We start from the raw sequence: 25983 nt of genomic DNA, 5'->3' as shown, positions 1-25983 counted from the left end.
CCTTTTCTGTCCTGCTCCGGGAGCTGGGCTTCTTCCCCCTCAGTGCCTCTGAGGAGGGGACAGCGGCACCATGGCCCCCAGCACGGCCGTCCGCCAGACTTGCTGCTGCTTCAACGTCCGCATCGCCACCACCGCCCTGGCCATTTACCACGTGGTGAGTGTGGGCAGGCCCAGGGAGGCCGAGGGAGTGTGTGTGTGTGTGAGAGAGAGGTGTGTGTGTGTGGGGGCCTGGTCTCCTGAGCCCTCCAGCTGGACAGCCACTGGACGGCCACTGCTCACCACCTTTCTGTGGGCTCCTGCTTGGGTGTCAGCCTCCCTTCCTGTCCAATGGGGGGAAGGGGACCCTGTCGCAGCCGCCTGAGCAGAACAATGGTGGAAGGAGGGGTCCTTGTCCGCAAGATAACGTAACTCACATTCTCTCTGAAGCTCAGTCCCTCCCTCTGTAAAATGGGACAGGAAAGCAGCCACCAGGTCGACCGGGTGCGAACGGAACCCCAGAAGGGAAAGTGCTTTGGGAGCCAGGACTCGTGGGAGAAGCGGGGGCTGGGCCTGCTGCCAGGACGTGGGGCCAGGCACAGGCATGGCCCGCTCTTCCCCGCCACTGGCCCGGCTAACCAGCGGGAATCTCTCTTTGTGCTCCTCATGGGAGGAAGGAAGGAGTCCTCTTAGTTTACAGCTCGGCCAGCCACTGCCTTCTCCTCAGGAAACTTGAGGCCTGGGCTAATGAACAGGGGGCTTGCCGGGCGCAGTCTCTTGGGGGGCATCCCGAGGGGGGAGCAGGCCCTGCGGTTCCACTTTGGAGGCTGGTGTGCACCTGCCCGGTGTGACTCTGGGGGAGTCACAGCCCCCGGGGCCAGAGGCCCCCCCATCTTAGTGGCTGAGGTCTGGGGCTCCGTTCTGTCCTATCCAGACCCCTCCCTCTCCCCCTCCCCACAGCTCCAAGCCATGCCCAGCCCCCCAGGCCCAGGCGCCTTCCTCCCAGGGTGACTCATGGCCTGTGGGGAACAGTCTCTCAGGAGCCTTGGAAGGGCTTCCTCAAAACCAGCCGCACCCGCACCCGCAGGAGGAGGTGGGCTGCTCTGCCCTCAGGCCTGGCTGCCCCCCGCCTCCCACTCCTGCTTCCTGTCGAGGCCGAGGCGCCCAGCCTGGGAGGGGTGATGATGCTTTTCGGGGAACACGGCCTCTGGATGGATCCACGGTCCTGGGTGCAAGTCCTGGGCCCCGACTTGCTAGCTGTGCAGCCTTGGGCTGCCTGCTTAACCTCATGGAACTTCAGGTTCCTCCTCCAATGAGTGGCCATCACGGCCACCTCTGGGAGGCCAGGCCGCTTGGGAGGGGCAGAGTGTTATCTCCAGGCCAGTGCCACCTTGTGAGCAGGGTGTCAGACGGGGAGTGTGCTGCCCCCGAACCTGCAGTCAAGCCGCAGCCCCCAGACGCTGGCTTGGGGAGGCGCTCTGAGGTCGCCCTGCCTGGCTTCTGCCAACGCAAGAGTGATTCTGAGCGAAGTGCCCACACCGAGTCCTATGGCCCCTTCAGCTCTGAGGCTGGGCAGCATCCTCGGCAGATCCCTGTGGTTCCGCGGAGGAGGCCCCGTGGGAGGCGGCCCCTGACCCTCATCCCAGCTCTGCCACGGACCGGCTGTGTGACCCTGGACAAGCTTCTCTCCAGGCTCAGCTTCCCTGTGTACAATGAAGGGTGTGCAGGGGGTGCGGACTGGCTCCGAGGTCTCAAAACGCCAGCGCCTCCGGGAGTGAGTGTGGGGGTGGCTGGGGCCCTGCTCCAGGCCCACTCTGGCAGCTGCTCTCTGTTTCCGCCGATTGTTGCCATGAAGGAATGTGGCCCTGGCGGGGGCTCTCCTGATGTTTAGAGAAGCAGGGAGCACAGCTTTGATGTCTTATCTTCTGATCGTTCCATGTTGGTGACTGCTTCGAGGTGAAAAAAACATAATCCCCGTGCAGGCCAAGCCGAACCCACCTGCAGGCCGCCTGGGCAGGAACAAACTCTGGACACTGTGATCTCAGGGTTTCTTCTGAGGCCCTCACCTGTACATGACGTCAGTGACCTGACACACGTGACATTAAGTAATATCAGTGCCTGCCCACGGAGCAGGACGATCTGCAGGCAAACGATCAGGGAAGACCTCTGGGAGGTGGTGTCATTGGCAGAGGCATAGAGTTCAGCTGTGGGGGGTAGGGGTGGGGGAGAAGGGGTGTGCAGAGCTGTGGAGGCTGAAGGACAGGGGCTTGTGCAGGTGACACTACACAGACCAACCTGGGAGCTTCAGGGCGGGGAGCAGGAGGTAGGAGGGGCTGGGAGTGACAGCGAAAGAGTCTGGACTTTCACTGTTGATATTTTGGGCTGGAGAACTCTTGGTTGTGGGGACTGAACTGTCTGTTGTCAGATGTTTAGCCGTATCCATGGCCACTGCCCACAGGATGCCAATAGCACCCTCCAGTTGTTAACCAAAAATATTTCCCGACATTGCCAATGTCCTCTCAGTTGAGAAACTCTTTATAGTGTGAGACACGGGGAGCCATGGGGTGTTCTAGAGTAGGAGGTATGAGTAGAAGCCTGGAAACCGTATGTCAGGCTCGAGCAGCCATCTCTGGGCTGCGGTCCTTAGTTGATTCCAGTGGGAGGGGGTGTCATCCTCCTGCCCCCTCTGTGACAGGGACGGGGGCTTCTCCTGGACCCAGCAGTCAGTGACAGATGTGCTGTCAGGGCCTTGAACATCTGGATGGAAAAAGAGAAGCCACCACCCAGATGTGTCAACCACCAAGTTCATCTTCATCTGGAGCCAGTCAAGGGTGACAACCCTGCATATTGAGAGCTATTCGTAGAACGGGGCCCTCTGGGGAGGGTTAAATCGGGCCCTTGGTGCCTTGGGTCGGCGTTACCCCCTATGGAGTCGCAGGGAGCGTTATTACTGGAGGACCCTCCGGCGTCCGATGGCTGGAGGGCCTTCCTCAGGATTGTGCTGGGTTTGGGTAGAAGATTCGCTGGGTCACAGATGATCTCTAACTGAAACTTGCGCAGGTAGGGGAGTCAGAGGACTTTTTAAAAGTGGCCACGTTGGTCCTGGCTTGTCTGGCAGCCCCATGTACGCCCTAAGTCAATGGTAGGAGGTGGGGAGCCCTGGAAGATCCTTCTGCCCAGATGTGTGGCCCTCCCTGACCTTGAGTTCCATTAGAAGTGCATTGGCTGGGGGAGAGCTCACACCTGCTGTGATTTCAACGCTGTAGCAACAGGACAGGGCGAGGAGGGGAGGACGCGCTGGCCCTGGTCATCTCTGGGTGACAGGACTGTGAGCTCTGATTGTTCTCTGCTTTTCTCTATTCTCCATCTGGCACCACGGGCATGACCGCTTTTAAAAAGAACCTTTTTATGTTGGAATGGGTTGGATTTAGAGAGCAGTTTTGAACAGAGGATAGAGTTTGTGGATACCCCACACCAGGTTTCCCTCGTTGCCAACGTCTTCCATGAAGAGCACATTGGTCACAGGTGATGAGTTGGTATCGTCCCCTGTCATTAACTGAAGTCCGTCCTTTATTCAGATTCCCTCCGCTGTCCCCCGATGCCCCCGTTCTATTTCGGGGGCTCCTCCAGGCTCCCTTGTTCCATTTAGTCCTTAGGTTCCTCTTGGCTGAGACGGTGTCTCAGGTTTTCCTCACTTGTGATGACCTTGACAGTGGTGAGGGGGCCTGGCCAGGCACTGTATCGAATATCCCTCAGAGGGACTCGCCTGACAGTTTTCGTGAGGCTGGACTTGAGGGACGTGTTTTTGGGAGGAAGGCCGCAGACGTAAAGTGCCGTTCTCAGCACATCATCGCATCACATCACTGCTGACCTTGATCACCTGGCTGCGTGCCGTCAACAGCCTTTTCCACGGTGAGGTTACTGGACCGCCCCCTCCCCCACCGCCGCCCCGCTCTCGTGGGAAGGAAGTCACTGTGCGAAGCCCACACTTATGGAGGGGAGAGGTGTGCTCCCCTCCCTGAGGGCAGAGTCGCTACATAAATTATTTTAAATTCCTCCTGGGACAGTTGTTAGCTCTCCTCGTTTATTATATAAATAAAGGGCTGATTTATGTTTTTATCAGCAGGGCCTCCTGGATATTTATTTTATACTTTGGGTTATAATCCAATGCTACCTTGTTTATTTGGTTGCTCGAGTGTATGACTTTTTAAATTGGAAAAAAAAACTAAAGCAAGGCGGCCTCTGTTAGGTCAAGTCTCCAGTGAGTACAGGTGCTTGTCTTCATTTTCCACGCTCGGCCCCAGGCCAGGGCCCAGGCCCGACTCATTCCTGGCCTCTGCCCTCAGGGCTTCTAGTCTGTCCCGGAAAAACTGTGACTGTGACTTTGATGGATGACAGCGCTGGTTATGGGGTACAGACCAGGGGTCTTAGCCCAGCCCCTGGTGGAGGTTGGGCTTCAGGAAAGGCTTCTTGGAGGAGGCCTGAGTGCTAAATCCGGCAGGACTTCGCTTGGGGAAGTTGCGGGAGAAAGGGCGTGCCAGGCGAGGGAACAGCCTGAGCAAAGGCTTGGAGGTGGGAGACCATGTGTTGCCGGGACCTTATCAAGCTGGGCTGGAGGAAGGGGTGGCTGTGAGGGGTGGTGGTGGGAAGCGGTGGGACTGGACCAAGGCCCTCGCTCCTTTCAGGCTTCATAGCTAAAATGGTGGACCTCTGCTTGGCCCAATGCTCCCATTTTACAGATGAGAAAACAGAGGTTCTCTGTTCTTGTACCAGGTCCCCGGGGAGATGTGTGTGTGTGAGCAGGGCCTTGCTCCAGGCTGCCACGACTGGCACACAGGTGTGTGGGATAAGCCAGACAGTGAACAAATGAACTCTTTACCTGGCTCACGGGCCAGGGGTGGCCAAGTATTTGGATGCCCTTCATTTCTTCTTTATGGTCCAGCTCACATGAAGCTTCTTCCTCCAGGAAGCCTCTCCCCCCCTCGCCCCCCACCCCCCGATTCTTTTCTTCTTTGAATTCCAGGGGCTCCTCTCTGTGTTCCATTTTGAGATAGAAGAGATCACAGACTTGTCTCCATCACTTACTCTCAATGTGAGCTTGAGCAGGCAGGCGTCTTTGCTGGCTGGGCCTCAGTTTCCTCATCCGTTAAATGGGGCTAGTAGTCCCTGTCTCCAGGGTAACCGTTTCAAGGTATTGAGCTGATGTGGCCCCACTGGAGTGGGCGGCGGGAGCTGGCAGGCAAGTGCCCAGGGTTGTTCGTCAGAGCAGACCACAGAGGCCGCGCTCCTTTTCAAATCTCAGCTGTTTAGGGCCTTAAAATAGGCCCCAACGGTCAGATGGTGAAAGCCCCAGATGAGGATCTGTTAGATTCTTTGCCTTCACGCCCGATGCCCCCGTGTGGGGCAGAGAAGCCTCCACACCTGATGTCCCCGTGTGGGGCGAGAGGCCTGGCTCTCCGGGCCCTTCCTGCAGGGGTGGGGAGGCGGGGGCGGTGTGTGTGTAGGATGGGGTCTCTGCCTCTCCCCGGCACCATGGCTGAGGGAACGAGTTGGGCTCCTCATCTCAGGGGTGTGCACCGCACCGTCCAGCTTATAAAACGTTGGAGGCCCACTAGGTGGCTGGACCCGCTAGGCCATGGGAGAGGCACGCAGGGCCCACTGTGGGCAAAGGGGGCTCTTCGTGCTGCACCAGGTCTGCTGGGCTGAGTGACGATGTCAGTCACCTGTGTGAGGTGAGCCAGGCTGCCCAGACCCCAGCCTGGGCCTCATCCTCTCCCCAGCGTCCTGGTTCTCAGGCCCAAAGGAAGGGCAGGAAGAGGTTCTGGGGATGGCAGGCGGGTGGTGGTCCCAGTCGCCGGGGGTCGCCTTGGTTGGAGGGAGGCACCAGCCTGGGAGAGGGTCCTCCTGATGCAGGGGCTGGGGCCTGCTCAGACTGGCCTGCGGCTGGAGGGCAGGGCTGGGGGGCCGAGGTTTCTCAGTCACCACCCTGTCCCCGAGCTCCCAGGAAGTGAGGCTGTCGTTTGCAGCCGGGGCAGTGGTCTGGAACTAGGACTTGGCTCTGAGGTCACGATGAGGCCTGTGTTGGTCTCCCAGGGGACCCTGCCTTGACGGAGGGGGAAGGAGGGCACAGAACGCCCAGTGAGGCGTGCAGCTGAACAAGGAGCTGTGCAGAGTGAGCCTGCTGGCTCCCCGTCCCTCCAGTCCTCAGCCCGCGCCAGGGCCAGTGTGTCCCTTCCAGCCTCAGTTTCCTCCCCTGTCGCATGGGGGTCAGTGACCATGACCTGCAGAGCCGTTCGGAGACCCCAAAGAAAGCAGGTGGCCGACACACCTGGCACCTAGTGAGCGCCCCGGAATGGCAGCTGCCACCAGAGCCCCCACTTGACAGAGGCGGAAACTGAGGCTCAGAGAGGCAGACTGTGGTGGGGGAGGGGTCAGGGTGGGGGGAGCATCAGCTCTAATGTCCGGGAGCCTTATTCCAATCGCTGTGTTCTTTGAAACAATCTTTATTGAGGTGCAGCTGACATGCGTCTGACATTGGCTTCGGGCATTCAGTGAGTGATTCTGCTCGGCTGTGCCCATGACGCCGTCACCGCGATGTGTGTAGCAACCGGCGGCCTGTCACCAAGCGGAGTGATGACGATGGTGCGACTGCATTCCCTGTGCCCCACACCACGTCCCCGCGGCTCGTTGGTTTACAGCTGGGAGTCTGCACCTCTGGTTCAGGGAACCTTGCTCTTACTAACATGGAGCCCTCATGGGAAGACACGTCTCCGTTTCCCCTGCAAAGTGGGGGCAAATAGTCCTGAGAGCAGAACCTGCCTCACAGGACGAGGCGAGGGCGGAGCGTGGGTGTCGGCGTTCAGAGGAGGGCCTGTCCTCCCCTAAATGCTCAGCTGGAAGAGCAATGCTTATCGTCATGGGGGCGGGGGGGGGGGGGGCGGTTTGCTCTGACTGGGAACAGGGAAGTCATGGTTCACCATTAGATAGATTGTGGGGTGCGGGCCACTTCCCTAGAAACTGAGAAGAGGAGGAGGACGGGGCTCGGGTCAGGCCCCTGAGTGGCGGCCATAGAAGGAGATTTGATGACCTACTCTCCGCCGAGCATGTGGAGGCCCCTGGAAGTTACTGGGCCGGGAACTTGATCCTCTGCGCCCATTCCTTGCCATTTTGCCTTCTTTCATCGGGGCAGGTCCGGAAGGGCAGAGGCCAGAGGGCAGGGGCATGCCTCACTGGGCTGCCGCAGGCCCTGCACAGGCTTTCCCAGGAGGCCCTGGGCCAGGGCTAGCCGCTCCCTGTCCGGGTGCTCCTGTCCCCTGTTCCCGGCTGCAGGTGGTGCACAGCGGTGAGCGTCGTCTACACAGCGAGCTCTGTGGTCCTTGGGCCTTTGCCTGAGCCAGCCTGCTGCCTGAGTGCTTCCCTCCTGTCCCTGCCAGCCCCAGAGTCACGCCTTCGGAAAACCCTGTGCCCCCGCCGGCATCTCCCACATCCTTCCCCCAGCCCAGCCACACAGCAGCTACCATTTCCTGGCCTACTGTGTGCCTGGCACATGGATCACCCCAAGTCACAGTCTCCCAAGGGAAACTTCTTGCAGTTTCCTGAATGCATCTCACCCACGTCTGCTTTTTCTCCTGCCATCCCCTCTGCCTGAGCACCTTCCCGTGCTCTTTGGGAGAAATCGTTAAGACTTACCGCCTCTCAGAAGCTGAAGCCCCCGCTGTCTCTGGGATCCGAGCTCCCAGCATCCACTCCGTTCCAGGTCAGCTCACGGCTGGAGGCTCAGCCCCAGAGGAGGGATCAGTCACTCTCCATTTTATTTTACTCTTGTAGACCTTTTATTGATGTGTAATTGACATATCATCAGTGCACATCTGGATGAACTTCAACAGAGTGAGCACACCCGTGCAACCTCTACCCAGATAAAGAAATAAGATAGGGCCAGCACCCAGAGACCCCTAATTCCACCGCCCCCCACTACCCTGCCCCATTGACTTCCCCCAACATGCGAGTCCTCCTGGGCTGCACAGAGATGAGATCACACACATGCGCAATCGTGCAGCTCTGTTTCTCAGCTGTGTGTCTGCGAGCTTCCCCCGCGTTGCTGTGTGCAGCGGCTCACCCCCTGCCCTCGCCCGTCAAGTACTTTGCTTCATGGACACAGAACAGTGCATTTGCCTGTCCTGATGGGGGTGGGGAATGTTGCGTTGTTGCCAGCTTGGGGCATTACCAATAGAGCGGCCACTGCCGCGGGGACCTGGGGCTGAATGTCTACACACAAGTGCTTTTGCGGGTCATCCGTCCTCTGAATCTTTTTTTTTAAAAATATATTTTATTGATTTTTTACAGAGAGGAAGGGAGAGAGATAGAGAGTTAGAAACATCGATGAGAGAGAAACATCGATCAGCTGCCTCCTGCACATCTCCCACTGGGGATGTGCCCGCAACCAAGGTACATGCCCTTGACCGGAATCGAACCTGGGACCCTTCAGTCCGCAGGCCGACGCTCTATCCACTGAGCCAAACCGGTTTTGGCCGTCCTCTGAATCTTTAACTTGGGGAACAGACCCATGTCACCTCACCCACTCTCACAACCGTTCCACTCGCAGGTGGAGGCTTCGCTCTGCTCTGCAGACGCGGGGACTGGGGCCCAGGGAAGTAAAGCGGCAGGTGGAGGGGACAGAGATGGGAGGACAGTAGGCGGCAGCCCGGAGAGGAGCGGGCTCTGGGCAGGTGGGGTGGCCGCTCTGGGAGGGGGCGTCGCGATGGTATCTGGGCTGCTGGGGATGTGGTTGCGGAGATAATGCTGCAGGGGAATGGCCCCCACCCCGTGCCCCCTGATTAGCTGCGACAGGAAGTATGGGGTGGGGGCGGGGAGCTTCCTCCTGCCGCTGACGCATCTGGTTCTCTTCTCCTCCTTCCAGAAAACTTGGGGGGTGGGGTGGGTGCACAGGAACACAGGGTGAGCCTGGGAGGTTGAGAAGACTGAGCTTCAGGCTGAGGTTGATAACAGTAATGATGAGGCCCCATCGTGCAGGAGCCCTTCAGCCCCCAGGGCTCCCAGGGAGGGTCAGGCTGAGGACAGGAAAGGGTGTGCCCTGGGGGCCCGGTTTGCAGGCTGTGTTATCTGTGGGGGACGCGTGGAGGACAAGCCTGGCCTGACTTTGCTCTGTTCTCTTCGTGGGAAAGTGGGGGGACCATCGACCTCACAGACCTGTTAGGAGGAGGCAGAGAAGTTCACGGACGGGTTTGTGCCCTCGCACCCCTGGCACACGGCAGGGGCCCACTGAGGGCTGTCTCTGTCAAGTTTAGCCCCTGAAATCTCAGAGGGGGTGTCTCTGTCTGCTTCTGAAAGGCTGGCTTCTGCGCCCCCAGAAGGTCCAAGAGAGTGGGCCCACCTTCTAGAGAAGGAAGTGGCATTTGAACCCCAAATGAAGGGGTTCAATGTCCCCATCATCTTCATCACCACCCCCATGTCACATGGCAAGGCCGTGTGTGTGTGTGTGTGTGTGTGTGTGTGTGTGTGATCATTGCAGTTAATCGCCACCCACCGGCGTCACCTTATCACCACCACCGTGGCCACATCCACTGTCACCTCTATAATCACCGCTCACATGATCGTCGCTGTTACCACCATACCAAACCCAGCGACACGCAAGCCCGTCCCCACCTCCCAGCACGGTCACCACTGCCGGCCCCACCCGACTACACTCCTTCCACTACATTCAGCTGTGGCCTCGCGTCCTCACGGCCGTGGCCATGTTCCGGAGTGCCCCGTCCCCCCGCAGCCCGATTTCCCTCTCCTCCTTCGATCCCCTGTGTTTCAGCTGAAGCCCTTGGTTGCTTCTCAGCCACCAGGAAGACAGACAAGCGTGTCCTGGCGTGCTGGCCACTTGCCCGCTGTCCGCTTGGGGAAGTTGTGCTTATGATTGAGAAAGAAGGAGCAGGGTGGGGGTGGGAGTGGGAACAGAAACCAGGGAGAAGCAGAGAGAAGAGGTAAAAAGGGGAATGGAGAGCGGGGGTGGCAGTGAGAGCGGCTGGCCACGGCCAGGACTGACTCAGTCACGCAGCCTGAGCCCTGACGTGGCCCCAGGAGGAGGGAGGCTGGTCCTGGCCCTGCCGCAGACTTCTGTGTGACCATGGGCTGCTGGCTACTTCTCTCTGCACCCCATCTCCCCACCGGTACCGTCTCAGGGAAGAGGCATTCCGGCCCAGTCCCCCGGACCTGCACTGCCAGGCCCCAGGCCTTTGCACATGCTAGTCCCTCTTCCTGGAGTGTGGTTCTCTTTCCCTGTGGGAAAACGGCTCTTTATCCTTCAGGAGCGTGCTCAAGCTTTTCCCGTTGGTGAAACCCTCCCAGATATCGGCGATCACTCCTTCATCGGGGACCCCACCCCCCCTGTGTGTTCCTTGTCATGGCTCTGAACACACTGGTCACTTATCAGGTTCCTCCAGGGATTGTGACACCTGCCAACCAGGGTTGTGGCTTACCCAGGGCCTGGGCGTGGTCTGTGCTCAGAGAGGATTTACTGGAAGGGGAAGAATGAAAACCCACATGAGTTAGTGAACACTGACCCGCGGTGCTAGCTTAGGGAGTGCTGACTCTGTGCCAGCTGCCATTCGACCTGATAGTAACCTTACCAGGGCAGGTCCGGTTATTACACCCATTTCCCAGATGAGGAGACTGAGGCTCAGAGAGGTTAGTGGCTCACTTAAGGGCCTAGAACTCAGCTTAGGCCCAGGACCATCTGATTCCAGCACCCAGTTCTTAACCACATGATTTCCCCATGTAGAACTGAGGAATAGTGAGAGGGGAGATACTATAATGGAGGAACGGTGGGTGAGTGAATGCTGCCTGCCTGGGCTTTGTAGGAGAAGCCCTGTTCCAGGAGGGTGCGTGTCACGGCCCAGCCAGGCCCTCAGAGCTCAGGGAGAGGGCAGTGCTGTGTCCAGGTGGAAACCAGGTGAGGGTAGCAGGCATGGAGGGAGGTGAGCGGAGCGGAGGGCCTGGGAAATCTGGGCTCCTGGGTTTTCCAGGCCGCTCCCAGCAAATGCTGTAGGTAAGCCAGGTACTTTTCCGAAACTGCAAATGACTTGGTTTCAGGCTTGGGTGGAGCAGTGAGGGCGGTCAGATGAGCAGGGAGCAGCTCCGGGCTGGAGTCTGGGTGTGATGCACCACAATTTGCAGAAGTTCCACGGCCCTGACTCTCTTGTGTTCAATCGCCCCAGTAGCCCTGGGTGCAAACGGGGTGACTCTGCTCGTTGACTGGAGGGGAACACCGAGGCCAGGGAGGAGCCAGGACCTGGCGAGGGCAGGACAGCAGCGAGGCCGTGGGGGAGGCCCCCCTGTCGTGCTCTAGCTGCTGTGTCCTGAGCTCTCAGTCTCCGGGGCTGGGCGAGGATGGGCAGAGGGTTGGTGGCACCTGGGGCTGGGCCCCGGAGCAGCCACTTGGCCCTGAGGGAGCCCTGGGCCCTGGGGGCACAGGTACCAGGGTTCAAATCCCAGCTGGGCCGCACGACCCAGAGCATGTGACTTCTCTTGGCGGAGCCTCCACTTCCTCATCTGCAACGCTGGGAAAATGTTGCCCTTCTTGCAGCGTCTGGCAGTTTGTGGTGCAAACCTGTGAGCACTGATCTGAGCACACCAGTAGTTGCTCAATAAATGTCAAGTTCTCTCTATCCCGTCTAGGTTGCGGGGTCTCCCCTCTTTCTCCCGGGTTGGGGACGGGTGCCGTTATTGAAGGTTAGGGGTCCGCGGAGGGTCTGAGTCAGGCCCTGAGGTTGCCTGGCTCTGTGACCTGGGGCTGGTTCTTGCCTTTTGGAGCCTCAGGGTTTTCATCTGGTGAAAGGGGACAGAATCCGCCCCCCCCTCCCCATACTCCCAGTACCGGAATGCTGAGAAGGTGAAATGGGTGAAGATGGGGGGCGCACCATCTCGCAGGGTGCCCTGCCCTGGTGCTCGCTGCTGCGTCTTACACGAGCTGCGGGAGGGGGAGGGGGCTCCAGAAGGAAGAGGAGACGGGCATCCCTCTCTGACTCCACTGAGGCGCTGACATGGGTGAGGGGACGGGGAGCAGGCCTCACAGAGCCAGAGGCTAGGGGATGCTGGGAGGACCGTGGAGAGGGGGTGAGAATCAAACCCTCAGCCTCGGTGTGAATCCTGGCCCTCCAGATGACAAGCTGGGAATCCTGGGACCTCTCTGAGCCTCACCGTCCTCATCTCTGAAATGGGGGTGGGAGGATTAAGCATAGTCCCTTCACTGGGCTGTGGGAGGATCACTGGGATGGTGTGAGTGGCCCACCTGGCCCACAGCAGAGTCAGCTTGTACAAACGTCCCTCCCCTTCCTCCGGGAGGGGTGATTGGGGTGCTAATGGCAGGATTGCAGGCCTGGTGGGGAGGCACCAGGACAGCACTGGGAGACTTGGACTTCAGTTCCTTCTGTCCCCAACTTGCTGTGTGTCCTTGGGCAGGCCACCTAGCCTCTCTGAGTTCATAAAACAAGCAGAGGGAGCTCATAAAATAAGCGGACAAAGGCTCTTGCCAGCACCTGGTGGCTGAGATGGTCTGTTCTGAGCTTCGTTCCAGATCTCAGACAAGCCTGGGTTCTCGGGACTTCGAAAAACCTCGTGTGCCGCACCTGGATGGGGGTCGGTGTCTTCCGTGGAAAGTTAGGGGCCTTTCTAAGCCCAGCTGTGACTCATCTGCGCTCTGCCTGCACATGCCCAGGGATGGGGGCTCCGCTTGCACCCCGCGGGGCCCTGTTCCCTGCTCTGTCCTAGGCCGAGCTGTCGTCTGCTTCCCTTTCTCTTTCTTTCATTGAAGGTGAAACTGGGAGGAGAGGGCTGAGGAAGCAGCGTTTCTCTCTCGGGGCTGTTTCCTATGGGTGCCAGCCGCAGGCCCCACCGTGTCTGCCTTCCGCTCTGGGCTGCTCTCACCTTCCTGGGGAGACAAAGCCTCTTTGGTGACCCAGGTGGAGGGGCAGCTGGAGCGAGCTCCCGGCCAGCCCCTGGCCCCTGCTCCTGGCGCTGCCTGACCAACCCTGTAAGCTCACATGCATCCCTTAGAGATGAGCCCAGAGCAGGTGTGTTTGCTGAGCCCCTATCGCCAGGCCCCAAGCTCAGTTCTTTGCAAACACAAGGCGCTGTTTTCCTCACTGGACCCGGGGATTGCCATTTGCCCATGAGAAAGCGGAGAGGTGAAGTGACTCACCCAAGGCCACACAGTGACCTGGATTCAGACCCATCTCCGTCTCACTCTGGAGTCCAGCTCTGCTTTACTCCTCTGTGCCGTCCCTTTCTGCCCCACGGAACAGGATGTAACATGGCAGAGAGACCCACCGAGACCTGCGTCTGAGCTAAAATAACCACAGTCAGCAAGGGGGAAGCAGATGGTGGTGTCGGGTTGCCTGTCAGCTGAGCATGAGTTGCCAGGGCAGGGCTGCCTAGAAGGCGATCTAAACATAGGCCATATCAATAGAGGTAGGACACCTACTGCTCAGGAGGAGGTCGTCTTGTTCCCAGTGTGGGTGGATGGTGCCAGAGAATTGTGTGAGTGGTGGGGGCAGGGCGGAGGCCTGCCGCAAGGACACAGACAGAACATTCCGCCTTCCCCGTGGCTGGGAGCATTTGAATAGAGGCTGTGCAGCCAGGATTCCTGCGTTGGAAGGTGGAGGGCACGGGCAAGGCGACCCCCAAGGTCCTTTCAAACTGCAGTCTTGTGGCTGGACTTCGTCAGTTGCTTGGGCCACCTCAATACTCACGCCCATCAGATGTGCCCTCTCCATTATCCTCTGCCGGCGTCCCCTGAGGGGATGGGGTTCATTAGTCTGTCCGTCCATCCATCCATCCATCCAGTCATCTATTCATTTATTCACCAAATAGAACAGCCAGAGCAGTGAACAAGAGAGACACAGCAGCCTATAGTCCAATGGGGATTTCCATAATAATGATAGAAAACAGACTAAGTGCTTGTGATCCACCAGCTCTGTGAGTGAATTACATCTCATTTGCCCCCACCCTGCAACCCTGTGAGGCAGATTTGTTCTTGTCCTCATTTGGCAGATGGGCCAGGAGGGATGGGTTTTGGGGGGCACCGCAGGGGGTTCATGGGTCAGATGCTCCCAGGCCTGTGTTGATGACTCTGTGAACCTGAAGCTCTCTGGTGCTCAGATGCTGAGACTAAGATCCCATGATGTCCAGTGCCTGTTGTTAGAAAAGACAGTCTCAACCCCCACCTTCTCTCCAAGGCTGCCCTTCCATAGTCCCAGTTACCACTTTAATTAATGAGAACATGGGTCTAAGGCAGCGGTTCTCAAACTGTGGGTCGCCAACCTGTGGGTCTCGACCCCTTTGAGGGTCAAACAACCCTTTCACAGTGGTTGCCTAAGACCATCGGAAAACACATATATAATTACAGATTGTTTTTGTGATTATTCACTATGCTTTAATTATGTTTAATTTGTAACAATGACAATACATCCTGCATATCAGATATTTACATTATGATTCATAACAGTAGCAAAATTACAGTTATGAAGTAGTAACGACAGTAATTTTATGGTTGGGGGTCACCACAACATGAGGAACTGTATGAAAGGGTCGCGGCATTAGGAAGGTTGAGAACCACTGGTCTAACGGCCTCCTAAGGTAGCTGCGACAGTACCTCCCTTTATGGAGGGGGAAACTGAGGCCCAGAGAGGTCACTAACGTGCCCAGCTCACTCAGCTGGGAAGAGGAAGAACCTGGGTCATGAGCTCGCACAGGCTGCGCTTTGAATCAGGATGCTCTACTGACCTGCCCCTCCATCTCCTCCGGGACCCTCCTCACAGGCCCCGACCGCACACCCGTGAGGAGGGAGAGGCTGGAGGGGGAGCGGTGCAGACCCCGGCTGACTCCTGCTCTGTTCTGCCCCCAGATCATGAGTGTCTTGCTGTTCATCGAGCACTCGGTGGAGGTGGCCCACGGCAAAGCCGCTTGCAAATTCTCCCGGACGGGCTATCTCAGGATTGGTAGGTCCAGGGGACAAGCAGGGGAGCAGGGAAGGAGAGGGGATGGGGCCCTGGAGGGGGGCAGACTGGCTGGGGTTTGAGGTTCTGCCACTTCCTCTTTGAGCCTCAGATCTTTCATCTGCAAACGGGGCTATTCCACTCGCCTGGCCTGGGTCCCCAGGTGTGGGCCCGGATAGGATGGCGCTTTGCAAACCTAACCAGCTTAGAAGGTGACAGCAGGACTCCCCTGCTTACGCCGCCAACGGCTGCCCATCACACGAGAAGAAAAGCGTGAATGCAGCCCCGGGCAGATCTGCTGGCCACAGGGGTCGCTTGAATCTCCCTCCCGGCTTCCTCCAGGCTCCCCTGGCTCCCCGAGCCCCAGCTGCCCTGACCACACCTGGTCTCAGGCCCCTGCCTGAAAGCCTTGTCACTCAGCTCACAGGCCACCCCCTCGAGGCCTTCCCAGTGCTCACCCTGGTAAAGCAGACCCCGCCTGCCCTCCCCGCTCAGCCGGGACCCTGTGTAGCACCCTCTGTGTCACCCGAAATGTTATGTTTGCATCTTTGTAGCCTCTTAAGACTGAGAACTACTGAGGGTGGGGTCTGGGCTTCCTTGTTCACTGTCATGCTCCCACACCAGTGGTTCCCAAAGTGTGGTCCCTGGAGCCCGGCGGGGTTCCCGGGCACCTCTGGTCCCTCACTGCTCTCCTTGCCTCTCAGCTGACCTGATCTCCAGCTTCCTGCTCATCGCCATGCTCTTTGTCATCAGTGTGAGCCTGCTGGTCGGTGTGGTCAAGGTGAGAGCCCTGTTGGGGAAGGGGCATGGGGGGGGGGGCGGCCAGGACTTGGGGAGCCCCAGCTGCCCTCCTACCCCCTCCTAGTCACACCCACTGGGTGGGCAGAACTGGCTGCTGAGACGTGGGAGGTGGGTATTTTGGGAGACCCCACCTATACCCTAGAAATCTTCACTGGTGACCCACATCCTTTTATAATGCAAATGGAGGCAGGGAATTTCAGCAGAGAAAAGAGGAAGAGTGGTTTGGAGGAATGAGGAGGGGGGAGAATGCGGAGGGCTGTGTAATCTGCAAAGAGGAGCCACGGCAGAGGGGAGGGTGTGGACGCGGCCAGCTCAGTTCCATCAGTGAGTGGATGAGACAGCAAGGCTGTGGCTCAGCCTCCTGCAAAGGGGAACCAGCTGCCCCTCGGCCCCAGGGAGGCGGAAGCCAGGACCGGAAGCAGGGCCTTCCTGGGCAGACAGTGGCCTGGCACCCTCAGGGCCGGAATGGGGAGCCACGGTGTGTGGTGTGGTGCCAGGTTGGAATGCTCCCACCTTGCATGAAACGTCACCATCACCCCCTGGCTAATGCCAGCTCCCAGCCCTGCACCCCAGGGATGGGCTCCCCCTTGTGCAGGGTGGTGCCCGGGTGCTTATGCAGAAAGGCAAAGGGCCCGGCGACAAGAAGGGTCGTCCCCAGAGGCTCTGAGACTCAGCCTGGGCTGCTTTGGCCACCTCCTGAGCGATTGTAGCCAACCACACGAGAAACCAAAAACCACCTTTTCTGTGATCTTGTCCCACCTGTGGCTTCCGAGGTGGTCCAGGCCCCACAAAGGTCACTGCTTTCAGCTGAAGGAGAGGAGCTCAGCCTCCGCCTTCCCGGGCTCCCACCGTGGCTGAGCGGCCCCAGCAGCGCCTGCCCAGGAAGGCCTTTCCCCCCTCAGGGCCTCGCCCACGCTGGCTCTTCTGCCTCCACTACCCTCCCCCTTCCCATCCTTCCACATCTACCCGGTGCCCCCTCCTCCAGGAAGTCCTCTCTGATCCCTTCTCATCTATGAAATGGCCCATCCTGGTTGAGTTCCTGAAGGGGAATTGAGTCGAACCCGCTCCTAGAGCCCCTGGGGCACTTCCCTCTGTAGACGGGGACTGTTCTGTGTCTCCCGGGCACCAAGGCTCCTTGCATTCAGGGCCAGGGTCTTGCCTTCTCCCCGTCCCCAGAGCCTCACTCAGGGGAGGCACGTGGAGTCATGGGGGATGGGAGAACTTGGGATGGGAGGGAGCTGCCGTGAGTGGGCGCACGGGGACATCAGGCTGCTCGGGGAAGTGTGCAAGGGATGCCCTGACCGCGCTGGGCCCGCCTTTCAGAACCGAGAGAAGTACCTGCTGCCCTTCATGTCCCTGCAAATCATGGACTACCTGCTGTGCCTGTTCACCCTGCTGGGCTCCTACGTGGAGCTGCCTGCCTACCTCAAGTTTGTTTCCCGGAGCCAGGCTGTGAGTACCCAGCCCAACCTCAGCTCGCCCAGCCTGGGGAGGCGGGAGGGGCTTAGGCAGAGACGGGGAGCCCCTGAAGCCCTTGCTAGTTGGTGACCTTCAGCAAGTCCCTGAGAAGAGCTTCCCAGAGTTCCTTGTTCTGTGCAATGGCTCTGGGATTCCCATCTGCTCACTAAGCCCTGGCAGCACTGACTGAGGAAAGTGTACAGAGGGTGCCAGCAGGGCTGCGTCCTCTAAAGAGAGAGGAAGACAATTAAAGCCATGCTGATGCCCTTGATGGCTGGTGCCACTCACTGACGTGGCTCCCCAAAGCGGCTTTCCACACTTTCCGTGCAACACTGGGGGGCTGTGCTGTGGAAGGGCCCTGGAAAGGGGGGCAGGACCCCGGCTCTGGTCCCAGTGTCTGCCACCCGCCCCTGGCATGCACATCCGAGCAATGGGCATCCATTTCTGTCTGGGTACAGTGGGCTAGGGGCTGCTGTACTCTGTAGCCGAGACAGTCTCTCAGGCCGAGGGCCCTCCGCGTGCCCCAGAGTCCCGGGGCCTCTGGTTGGGGGTTAACTGTGGCCTGTCTTCCTCCTTGTCTCTGTCCCCTAAGAACCCCTCCAAGGTCCCAGTGATGACCCTGCAGCTGCTGGACTTCTGCCTGAGCATCCTGACCCTCTGCAGCTCCTACATGGAAGTGCCCACCTATCTCAACTTCAAGTCCATGAACCACATGGTAAGTCCGGGCCCAGGGCCCACGCCCCTCGCTGGCTGTGTGGCCTCAGGGCTTAGGCTGGGCTGGGCTCCTGAGAAGTGGAGTGTGGGAGAATGGTTCTTTTACGGGTGATTTATTGAGGGGTAGTGCTCGGGAAGAACCTAGAAAAGGAGAGGGAGGCAGGGTAGACACAGGGAAGCAGCCAGGCAGACCTGTGGCTTTAGGAGCAGCCCTGCCCCACCCCAGGGGGAGCCCTGCAGTGTGGATTGCACCACAGAAATAACACGATCTTTTTCTTATTGCCTGACCAATTCTCCCCAAACACAGCGACGTAAAACAATAGCCGCTTGTTATCTCACTCAGCTGCTGGGGATCAGGACTTTGAGAGGGGCTTAGCTGGGCTGTTCAGATTCAGGGTCTCTCATGAGGTCCCAACGGGATGGGGATGGGGCTGCAGACGATGAGGGCTTGGCTAGGCCTGAAGGAGTCCCCCCAAGATGGCTTACTCATGTGTCTGTCAGCCCTTTGCCTCAATCCCGCAGCCTGTGTACCATGGATAAGGCGCTTGAGCATCCTCATGGCATGGCTGCTGGCTCTCTCTCCCCCGTGAGTGTCTGCGGGGCAGAGCAAGGAGAACACTGCTGTCTTGGAGGTCACCCTCACCTCTGCCACCTTCTGTTTTCTGAGAGAAGGGAGGCCCTAGGTCTGGCCCACACTCGAGGGAGGGGAAATGAGCTCCAAGTTTTGAAGGGGGGAGTGTCAATGACTGTGTGCACACATGTGCAAACGCCATAGAGTAAGCGTGTCAAACTCAAAGGCTAACACGGCTCAGAGACACAAGGTTTAAGTCTATGTGGGCCGCAAAAAAACAAAAGCTTCGATTTTCATAGAAATGTAGGTTCAATTTGATAGAGACATGCTGAACACAAAGGGCTGAAAGAAACGAGTAGTCGTCAACATAAAACAATAGGACATTTTAATAAAAATTAATATTTTTTCTTGAACATGAACTTACCAGACACTGAATAACTGCACAAATTAACCTATTTTTCTTGTTCTCTGAAAGCGAAATATTTCCTGTTGCACACACCAAACAAATCAGTACAAGACTAATGACGCGGCAATCGGCTGCTGAAATATTCGCTGCTGGTATTAGTGGAGAGATATGGTGCGCCTGCGCGTAAGGCGCGTAAGAGAAATGAATGCAACACGATTACAGTCATTAGTCATTAGCGAACGTTGTAGCTCGTTATTAATAATTATGTATAACAGGATATTGTAAAAATGAAGTTATGAAGTTTTTATTAAAATGTTCTTATGTACCGTTATATTGGCTGGGCCACAAAAATACTCGTTGTGGGCCACCAGTTTGACATGCTTGCCATAGAGGCTATCCCACTGTGAGGAGTAGCCTGGCACCAGTCAGTCCTGCTGTGAGCTGCCCCTAGGGGAGGGGGCGATTCCCAAGTGTTCAGGATTAGGTGGTTCTATCAGCCAAGACTGCTCTAGAGAAGGGCACGCCCACCACCAGCAGGGGTGGGGGGTGCACCGCCAGGTAAGGGCCAGCTGGGCCGGCAGGGGCTGCATCTGCTTCTCTTGGTTTGCTCCCCCGTCACAGGGGCTGATGGTGGGTAGCACCTGCCTCCCAGGGCCCTTGCAGGACCAGCCAGGGGAATGGCTGTGCCACACGTGTTCCTGCGTGTGTGGCGAGCAGGTTTGTGGTTCCTCCACGTGTGGCCGGAGGCACTGACGTGGCCCCCACATCTGTTGCAGAATTACCTCCCCAGCCAGGAGGGAATGGCTTATAACCAGTTCATCAAGATGATGATCATCTTCTCTGTCGCCTTCATCACCGTCCTCATCCTGAAGGTGAGCGCGCCTGCTCCGTGGCTCTGGGAGGGGCGGCGAGGGGGCGGGGCGGGGAGGGACTGTTTGGAGGCGGGGAGGGAAGTTGTCTTATTCTTCTCTGGGGTGGTCAGACCAGGGGACAGAGTCCAGTTCAGGTGCCAGTCCCTAGAGAGATGGTGGCCAACAGGAGGATGGAGAGGCAAGAAAACTCGCCATCTGAGAGGGTCACGGAAACCAGGGTGATTTCCTTGGAGAAGCGATGGCTCCAGGGGCACATGATTGCAGTCTCCAGATTCTCGAAGGACCCTCACGGGGACTCTGGAGGCCGCACTGTGGCCTGAAGCCACGGGGAGGCTGACGTTGACTCAACGTCAAAGGGCTTTCAAAAAGCGTTCTGATCGGACGGTGAAAGTAACACACACTCAGCGAAGGAACTGGGAAGCTGCGGATGAGCAGGAAGAAGACGAGTGGCCCCTTGTCAAGCTCAGGGGCCAGCCCCGTGTGACCCGGCATTCCCTCCCTGCCTTTTGCTGTGGGTGGGTGTGAGCAGACGTCGCTGCCTCCTGTCGTCAGAGGCCTGAGCATCTCGGGTCTCACCTAATCCCACCTGGAGACAGAACTGCCCTCCTGTCACCTCTCCTCAAAGTCCAAGCGCATGAGTGATGTGCACTGAGAACCTTCCGGAAGCTCGGAGGAACCAGTGTGGGGTTTACATCACACCTAACTAGAGAACAACTTCCCAAACCCCACCATACAACCCTTGGATGGGGTTCTCTCTGGGCCCCCTCACTCTGCCTCTCTGGCCTCCTCCACCTACGTGATTTTTCCCTGGCCCTTCATACTTCATTTTTTTTTTCTTGCCATTGATATTTTTTAAGAGAGAGTGGAAGGGAGGGAGGGAGGGGGGTAGAGAGAAGCATCGATGAGAGAGAGATACATTGATTGGTTGCTTCCCGCACACTCTCTGAGCAGGGCCAGGGCATACATACTTCATTCTTTTGTAATTCATTTCATTGATTTGTGCCTCTAAGTCCCCATCATGAGACCCCAGGAAGCAGGCGACCTTCCAGCCGACAGGACCCTTTCTCCTTCCTCAGGAGGCAGAGAGGGAACTGCTGGCTACTGAGCCTTGCTTATGCCCCTGGGACGTCTCTCCCCACCCTGGGAATCATCTCCCCAGGTCTTCCTTCAACTGCTGAGAGAAAGCAGCTGCTTACCATACCTGAGAGCGAGACACACCTGCACATATAAGTTTCTGCACTTACAAACATGGGATGCTATGCTTACCCTGGTTTGTCATCTGCTTTGAAAAACAACATATCATTAGCAAGTTTCAAACAAACCTTTCCCGTGTGAGCTCTGTCTCCAGACGAGCGAGGCCATCTCAGGAGGCAGTGAGCTTCCAGGCCCCCGGGGTGAACAGGGGGGTCTGCAGGATATTGGCAGGGGGCTTGAGGGTGGCTCAGCAGCTTCCCAAAAGCCCCTTCCTGCGCTGAGTCTGTGGGGTAGTGACAAGGAGGACACCTGCAGTACTTAGGACTGGCAGGTGAGGCCCCCCTCAACCAGAGAGGGGTCTGAGCAGCAGCAGCAGCAGCAGCAGCAGCAGGATGCTGCCTTCTGGGGTGAGCTGGGGCTCCCCAGGAAGCGCCCGGCACCTGTCTCAGGCCTGCTGGGGCGGTGAGGAGGGTCAGCACCGCACAGCCTGACCTGGGCCTTTTCCAGGTCTACATGTTCAAGTGCGTGTGGCGATGCTACAAACTCATCAAATGCATGAACTCCGCCGAGGAGAAGAGCAGCTCCAAGATGCTGCCGAAGGTGAGCCTGGGGGTCCTGGGGAGTGTGGGGCTCTGCCACTCGCTATGTCATCTGGGGAGGTCTCTCTCCCTTGCTGTGCCTCAGTTTCTCCACTTGTAAGATGAGGGCTGGCCCAGAAGAACTCTGAAGATCTCTGGTAATCCAGGGCTCTTTCATGCAGGCACGCATCCAGTACTTCCTGCCTCTTACTCTTTGTTGGCCTCATATTCAACCCCGGGGGGTACCAAGAAGACTAAGACGCCACCCCGTTCTAGAGGAGGGTATAGTCCAGAGTGAATCTAGACGCAGAAATCTGATTGCAGCTCAGTGTGGTGTACAGGGGCCATGGGAGCAGGGGAGGCGGCTGGTCTCGTCTGGGGTGTCAGGGAAGCTTCCTGGAGGAGGGGACATTTGACCAAGTTTTAGACTGTCAGTGGGTTCAGGTTAGCTGGGAAAGGTGCCCTTAGCAACAACTGGTAGGAGAAGTGATGGGAAAAGGGCAGCTGGTTTCAATGACTTGTGGCTCACTTTCCTCATCTGTAAAATGGGCATTGTGCTAGTCATGACTTTTTTTGGTTATAAGTGGCAGAAAGCCAACGTAATCTGACTTAAAAAAGAAAACGTATTAGTTCACAGAACTTGAAAGTCTCTTCCCCTGCTGTCCGCTCCTGGAGGTCAGGGCCCCCTTTCACCCAGGTCTGTCTGGCTGAGTCCCGACATGCAGATGCGATCTGATCCTTCCCATCTTTTGAATCTCCTTTCCTCAGTGTGGGCTCCATTTTCAGGCAGCCCTTTCCTCATGGTGGCAAAATCGCTGCCAAAATCCCCAGGCTGACATCCCATCCGTTCAGCAACCCCAGCAGAAAGGCAGTCCCAGAAGCAGGTTAGATGGGACCAGCTTGGGACACAAGCCTATGCCCAAACCAGTGATTATACACAGCCCGGGGGATGAAATTCTAGTTTGAGGGGCCCCGTCCAGGTCATTTGTCCACCCCCTCCATCTGAGGGATGGGGCCAATTCTGGAAACAGAAGGATTGAGAACGTTTTCCCAGGGAAAATGTGTGTGTCGTCCAACACGCAGGGGGCTTGATGCAGAGACAAGCCTGTTCACCACAGGAGCAGAAATGGCACCTGTGGGGTGCATGCCAGGCCCGGCACATAGTAGGTACACCAGGTGCGCCAGCCACGGCACCCTTTTGTCAGAGGTGTGGTTCCTTCTGGCCAGTCCTCAGCCCTCATCTTTGTCCCTCCCAGGTGGTCCTGCCGTCCTATGAGGAAGCCGTGTCTCTGCCCTCCAAGACGCCGGAGGTGGGCCCAGCGCCGCCCCCCTACTCCGAGGTGTGATGGCGCCAGGCCCCAGTCCTGGTGCTGGGAGGGGCGGAGCTGCCTCGCAATCCGCTTCTTCTTTGCTTTGGTGGCCCCTGTGCCTGGGAGAGCCACCCAGCCGACTTCGGGACAATCTGCTGTGTACCCCTCGCTGGCCTGCTGTTCCCGTGGGGCCTGGGAGATGCTCACAATTGGGTCAACCCTTTAGGCTAAAGGACTCCTTGGGTCTCTCAGAGATTCGCTCTAACAACACTTGGCTTATTTTGATCAGCTTTGATGTTTGTTTAAACAAGTGGTCATTCTAAATTCATTGAGTTTGGTTAAATAACTTGCAGCTTGACCAGTTTAACCAAGTGGCTGACAAATGAAAACACACACACTTGTCAGCTCAGTAAAATAATTTGGTCAAACAACAGCAGTCCATTGCACTGATTTGTAAGTAGTTCACACAGCAATTTCCTGAAGTAATCATCAATTAGTCCCCCCTGCCCCCCACCCAAATCCATATGTTCAGTTTCTTCAAATAGCTTGCTTAAATAATGATTGAGTCAGCTAACCCAGTCAATTTAGGATAGGGAATAACTTCAATAATAAAATGTCAGAGAATTCAATCCAATCCAATAACTGGCTGCCCAATCTGGCCAATTCCGAGTGGCCGAATAATTGTTAATTCAAATGAAAATTCAGACAGTTGTCAAACCATCACTCAATAGCGAGTTCCAGGAAACAGCAGTAACTTTGGTCATCGGACAGTCCTTTGAACACACATTGTTTTGCTTAAGAGTTATCATCGTCAACGATCAGTCACACGTGGCTGGAACGGTCACGCGTGGTCAGGGCAGACACACAGCAGTGGGCTCCGTGAAATGGGTCGCCTCGACCACGGTCACTTCTAGTAACCAGCCACCAGTCCATTCCTCAACTCAGTCCCTCCAACGCCAATCTGTTTGTAAGTGACCCGGTTCTGCCCGATGCTTGTGGTCAAGCAGAAATTCAGCCTTGAAATCAGGCAAATCCATTTGTTGGACTAAACCCACAGGTTAGTTCAGTCAAAACAGACAAACCCTTGTGGGTGCAGACCGTGCCATGGGGGCTGGTGTTGGTGGTGCCGTAGGGAAGGTTTTGGCCCAACACCCCCTCTTTTGCTTGCTTCCCTGAGGACTGGGGTTCCCCAGGGAGCTGACCCAAAGGTGGAGATAGGGCCACAGGGGCAGGCTCTCGGGGTGTGTTAGGGGGATGCAGAGGAGAGGGCTGTGTTAGGGGGATGCAGAGAGAGGCTCTGCGCCAACACCTCACCAAATTGCTTTGTGTGTGACTGGGAAGAAGTTCCAATAAAGCAGCAACATGCTTCTCTTGGGCTGATGTGGTTCCTCAAATATGGAGTAGGCAGGGCTCCATCACCCTCAACACACACACACACACACACACACACACACACCTGTTTGTTCCAGAGACTCAGAGGGGAGCATGTCCAGCTGGGGAGTATCATGACTTGGCACTGTTTCCGATTACAAATCATGGGCCATGTAAACACCATGATGTCCCCAGGTAAGGTGGGAACTCCACGCACCTGGAGACCATCCACCCCAATCCAGATGCTCACTGGGGGTGTTGCGATGGGTCAGACTTGCCTCCAGTTACCCACAGTGTAGGGTGGATGATGACAGACCCATAACTAATTATAATAGTTGGAGGAACAGCCAAAACCATGACAGGGAAAGTCCGAGGGGCGTCAGGCAGTCAGAGGAGGCTTCCTGGAGGAAGTGTCACCAAGTTGAGTGAAGAATGAGTGGGCAGCAGTAAGCCAAGTGGGGCAGGATGCTCTAGGCCAGTGGTTCTCAACCTTTCTAATGCCGCGACCCTTTAATAAGTTCCTCATGTTGTGGTGACCCCCAATTTCACTGTTACAAATTGAACATAATTAAAGCATAGTGATTAATCACAAAAACAATATGTAATTATATATGTGTTTTCCAATGGTCTTAGGCGACCCCTGTGAAAGGGTCGTTCGACCCCCAAAAGGGGCATGACCCACAGGTTGAGAACCACTGTTCTAGGTAAAAGGAGCAGGATACGGTCGGCCTCTGTGGATGTGGGGGAGGGGAGCTGAGGTCCAGAGCTCAGTTTGGCTGCCAGTGTGGAGGGCTGGAGGGGAGGCTGGTGGCCTCTGGGGGCCTGGGTCAGCTGGGTCAGGAGGAGCCTTTGGGGACCTTCGGGGTTCTTTGCCTGCAAGCCCACCTTGTCTAACTTCAGCCAAGAAGGACATTATAGGAAGGAGATGGTTCCAAGTAACAGAAACCTTAGTGAACTGAGTTTATTTTTTAAAAAAGGTGGTCATGGTACTTCTCGGTTCACATACAGGAAAAGCCCAGGAACTCCTGGCCTTAGGAGTGGTTGGACCTAGGAATCAAATTCTTCAATAATGCTTTCTCTCTCTCCACCTCTTGCCTTCTTCCTCCAGGCCGAGCCGCTTCGGGCCTGCCTGAGTGTGAAGCCAGCAGAGAGCCCGAGGCAGTGTGAGCTGGGCTCCCCTCACTGGTATCCAGAGACCTAACGGAGCCTTGAATGTCACACCCAGAAGTGCGGGCTTATCCTGGGACAGGGAAGCCTTTGAAGGGATTGGGCGGTGGAGTCCCAGGGTCAGGTTTGGGTTTGAGTTTTAGGAAGGAAGAGACCACATGCAGGGACCCCGAGGAGGCTGGCGAGGTGACCTGGGAGAAGAAGGGAAGGGGATGGACTGAGAGGCCTGTCAGCTTTCCTTGGGGGTAGCAGGTTTCTTCAAGGGTTCCATCTGCTCTTTATCGGATCCCCAAGCAACGGATAAAGCGAGGCTGTGACAGAGATGGACAGCGCGCTCCCATCCACACAGGAGGGCACGGGGCCCAAAGACATCAAGTGACTTTCCTGGGGTCACACAGCGGTCAGGGATTAGACTAAGTCTCCCCCCCCCCCCCCCCACTGGCCCCCTCCAAATGGAGGCTGTTAAGAGGGGTTGGGTCCCAGCCTGTGTGAGCTCTTGCTTCTTGTGCAGGTCCATATGAAGAGCCCCGCCCTCCCCCCCCCCCCCCCCCCCCGACACACAAGCC

General features: G+C 57.2%; 1 protein-coding gene across 1 annotated transcript; it reads left to right on the top strand.

Moving 5' to 3' along the window:
- Positions 1 to 24254, top strand: LAPTM5 (lysosomal protein transmembrane 5). The gene is made up of 8 exons (XM_070404566.1): positions 1 to 154; positions 14885 to 14978; positions 15680 to 15756; positions 17100 to 17228; positions 17827 to 17949; positions 19702 to 19797; positions 21499 to 21591; positions 22826 to 24254. Exons 1-8 carry the CDS (start codon positions 71 to 73, stop codon positions 22913 to 22915), a joined length of 786 nt encoding a protein of 261 aa, XP_070260667.1. The 5' UTR covers positions 1 to 70; the 3' UTR covers positions 22916 to 24254.
- Positions 24255 to 25983: the final 1729 nt, after the last annotated feature.

This window comes from Myotis yumanensis, unplaced genomic scaffold (assembly GCF_028538775.1).
Source record: "Myotis yumanensis isolate MYYU_CA2020_CCGP unplaced genomic scaffold, mMyoYum1.0.hap1 SCAF_2, whole genome shotgun sequence".
NCBI lineage: Eukaryota > Metazoa > Chordata > Mammalia > Chiroptera > Vespertilionidae > Myotis > Myotis yumanensis.
Note: the sequence above shows the minus strand (reverse complement) of the source record. Positions and strands in the feature narration are given on the sequence as shown.